Here is a 2636-nt window from a genome sequence, read left to right on the forward strand (position 1 = left end):
ATGAGCCGACACATGTTTCCTCTAGCCAATGATGATTTTACACGTGGAAAATCCCCATTGGTCGGGGCTATTAACGGGTTATCGGATCCAAAACCTGACCCGATAGCTTAACGACGTTCCGTTACGGTGGATGCCACGTGTCGGTCACCCTTGACGAAAGCACTTCTATGACGCGCGATTTATCGTCATGGAAGTGGACACTTCCGTGATGATAATTTTGGTAATGTCATGGAACACTTCTACTATAGCACAGGTATGACTATCTTGATTCTGTCATAAATTTGTCATGGATGTACATGCATGACAAAAAAAGCGACCTACTGTGACAAACACGTATCATCACGGAAGTGTATTTTTTTGTAGTGAAACCTATCTCTCGGGACTTCTCGCGCGCACCATTGTGCCACCCACTAAAACTAGTACTCTGAGTTTAATAGTACATTATACAGGAAGAGAAGAGGTGCACGCACGCACTCGTCCTCTCACACACGCGTCTGTTTTTTCTTGAAAAGGAGGATGATGACCCCCGGCCTCTGCATCTGGGAGTCACACACGCATCTATAGCTACGAATTGTAGTGTTCTCAACCATCTGATTTGCTCTATCATGGATGTACCTATATACTAAAACATGTCTAGATACATCTATATTTTGACAAATGGAAGGCATGTATTGTGGAACGGAGGGAGTGCTTGTCATCAAAATGGATTAAAAGGGACGTATCTAGAACTAAAATACGTCTACATACATCTCCTTTTATCCATTTTGATGACAAGTAGTACTTCTTACCCAAAGGAACTTTATATCCAACAGACACAAAATATCCGTTCGACTGTTGGAAATTACTGATCTAATGTCGAAGTAATTGCTGCATCACCACCAAAACCCACCATTTCTTAAGCTAAAGTAGACCAAGGTAATCCCTATATTAGCATATTACTAAGATAAATAGAAGGCACTGTAGAAAAATTTAGGACGTGAGCTTGTCAACCTGAATGTGGAGGGACACAAGCTTAGCCCCGGCCAGCAGCTTGGGCGGAACTGTCAAGAAGGTCAGCTCCTGCACGTCGACGTCGCTGGGATCCTTGCTGCTTGTCACCTCCATTTCCACCTTGACGGCGTCGGTCATGCCTTTGGGCTCCCCCGGCAGGCCGTTTGCCCACAGCTTGGCCACGTAGTGCGGCAGTGGGGACGCCCCCGCTCTAATGCAGATGACTGACACGGCGATAGGCGCGCCGATGTCGAGCACGCCGCCGACCAAGAAAAACATGCGGCAGTCCTCCATCGCGAATAGCAAGAGCCGTGGCTCCGACAGTGGCACTTGCAGCTGGAGCACCTTGCCGTACTAGATCCTGTGCACGGGCATGGGATGCGTGGTACTGATGTGGTGGTAGAGCGCCGGCGGCGGGCCTTCGTAGCCACAGACGGGCACGGGGCATTTGGAGGGCGCGAGCGGACACACGCTCTGGTGACCGGCGAGCTTGTGGTAAGTGACATAGAGCCCACAGCCTTCGTGCGGGCACTCCACCCTCATCGACGAAAGGACGGAGTCCACCGCCGTGTTCCGCACGTCGAAGCCACCGCCGCGCTCGCACTTCTGGCACTGCCGCTGGTTCTCGGGGCGCTCGACCGGCAGCCCACGCAGGCCAGGTGCCCTCCCTTGCACTGCAGAAATCAATCGAACAGCACATCAATCAAGAAACCTGCACCTTGCTCAATCAGTCGAACGGACGAGGTGTATTCGAACCTCATATGCTGGAGGCGTCAAGGGGCGGAGGCACAAGGGGCAGTGGAGCACGGTGAGGTCCATCGAGACCTTAGAGAGCTCCATCGTCGGGTCCTGTTCGGTCTGCATGATCTCGCCCTCCTCATGCACAACCATCTCTCGACTTGGGCCGGGGTATTACAAAGCTTTACCGTCACATATTTTATACTACTTCAAGGTGCATTAAATCAACACATGCAAGTATCAAAAGGAGAGTCACGGCACGCATGCATGCGTTGTAATTAATGCATCAGTAAACGAAAATTAGTGAAATATATCGAGTGCAGTGCTTTGATGTGTCGCGTCAACTCGTACATCAATGAGAAGTTTGATTATCCTCTCCCTCGCAGACTTAACTGCCCCTGCCTTTGGCTGTATGACAGGTTGGCCACACACCTGTCGGCCCACCTGTCATACACGCAAAGGCAGGAGCGTCCCTCCCTCGCCCATGAGCGTGGTGGCTGGCAAGACTAGGAGAAGCTTTCACTACACGCTCTCCCTCCCGCATGCGGTGGACATGCAGCAGTTCAATCGATGTCAGATGGCCAGAAGCGTACTGTAGTACTCCTCCAGTGCAGTAGTACTCCATCATTATTCGACTTCCCGAAGAGGCGAAGAGCCAAGCGCAGCCCGGACGCTCGTGTGGCAGTTTCATGTGTAGAGTAGTCTAGGATAGCGTGTACCATGCATGTAAGCTTAAAATCATTGGGGTCGGCTCCATGCTATGTGGCCGTCTCGAAGTTTAAAAAAATTAAAATAGTCTTCTGGCCCTACCTAACACCCTGGTGATTGTAGTTTGCATGCTCATCTGGTCAAGACAGGAATATATATTTTATTTTTTTCGAAATGGGGGGACTCCCCGGCCTCTGCAT

At 50.5% G+C, this 2636-nt stretch overlaps 2 protein-coding genes across 2 annotated transcripts; both read right to left on the minus strand.

Moving 5' to 3' along the window:
• Nucleotides 1–969: 969 nt before the first annotated feature.
• LOC147985978 (uncharacterized) lies at nt 970–1284 on the minus strand. The gene has a single exon (XM_087541820.1). The coding sequence runs from the start codon at nt 1282–1284 to the stop codon at nt 970–972; it is 315 nt and encodes a 104-aa protein (XP_087397946.1).
• A 60-nt stretch (nt 1285–1344) lies between these two features.
• On the minus strand, nt 1345–1830 carry LOC147985979 (putative E3 ubiquitin-protein ligase SINA-like 6). Its single transcript, XM_087541821.1, has 2 exons — nt 1728–1830; nt 1345–1664 (listed from the first exon to the last, which is right to left on the minus strand). The coding sequence occupies exons 1-2, from the start codon at nt 1828–1830 to the stop codon at nt 1345–1347; spliced, it is 423 nt and encodes a 140-aa protein (XP_087397947.1).
• Between the last annotated feature and the right edge of the window lie 806 nt (nt 1831–2636).

The sequence above is a fragment of the Triticum urartu genome, chromosome 2A (assembly GCF_056163025.1).
Source record: "Triticum urartu cultivar PI428250 chromosome 2A, HENAU_Tu73, whole genome shotgun sequence".
NCBI classification, from domain to species: Eukaryota; Viridiplantae; Streptophyta; class Magnoliopsida; order Poales; family Poaceae; genus Triticum; species Triticum urartu.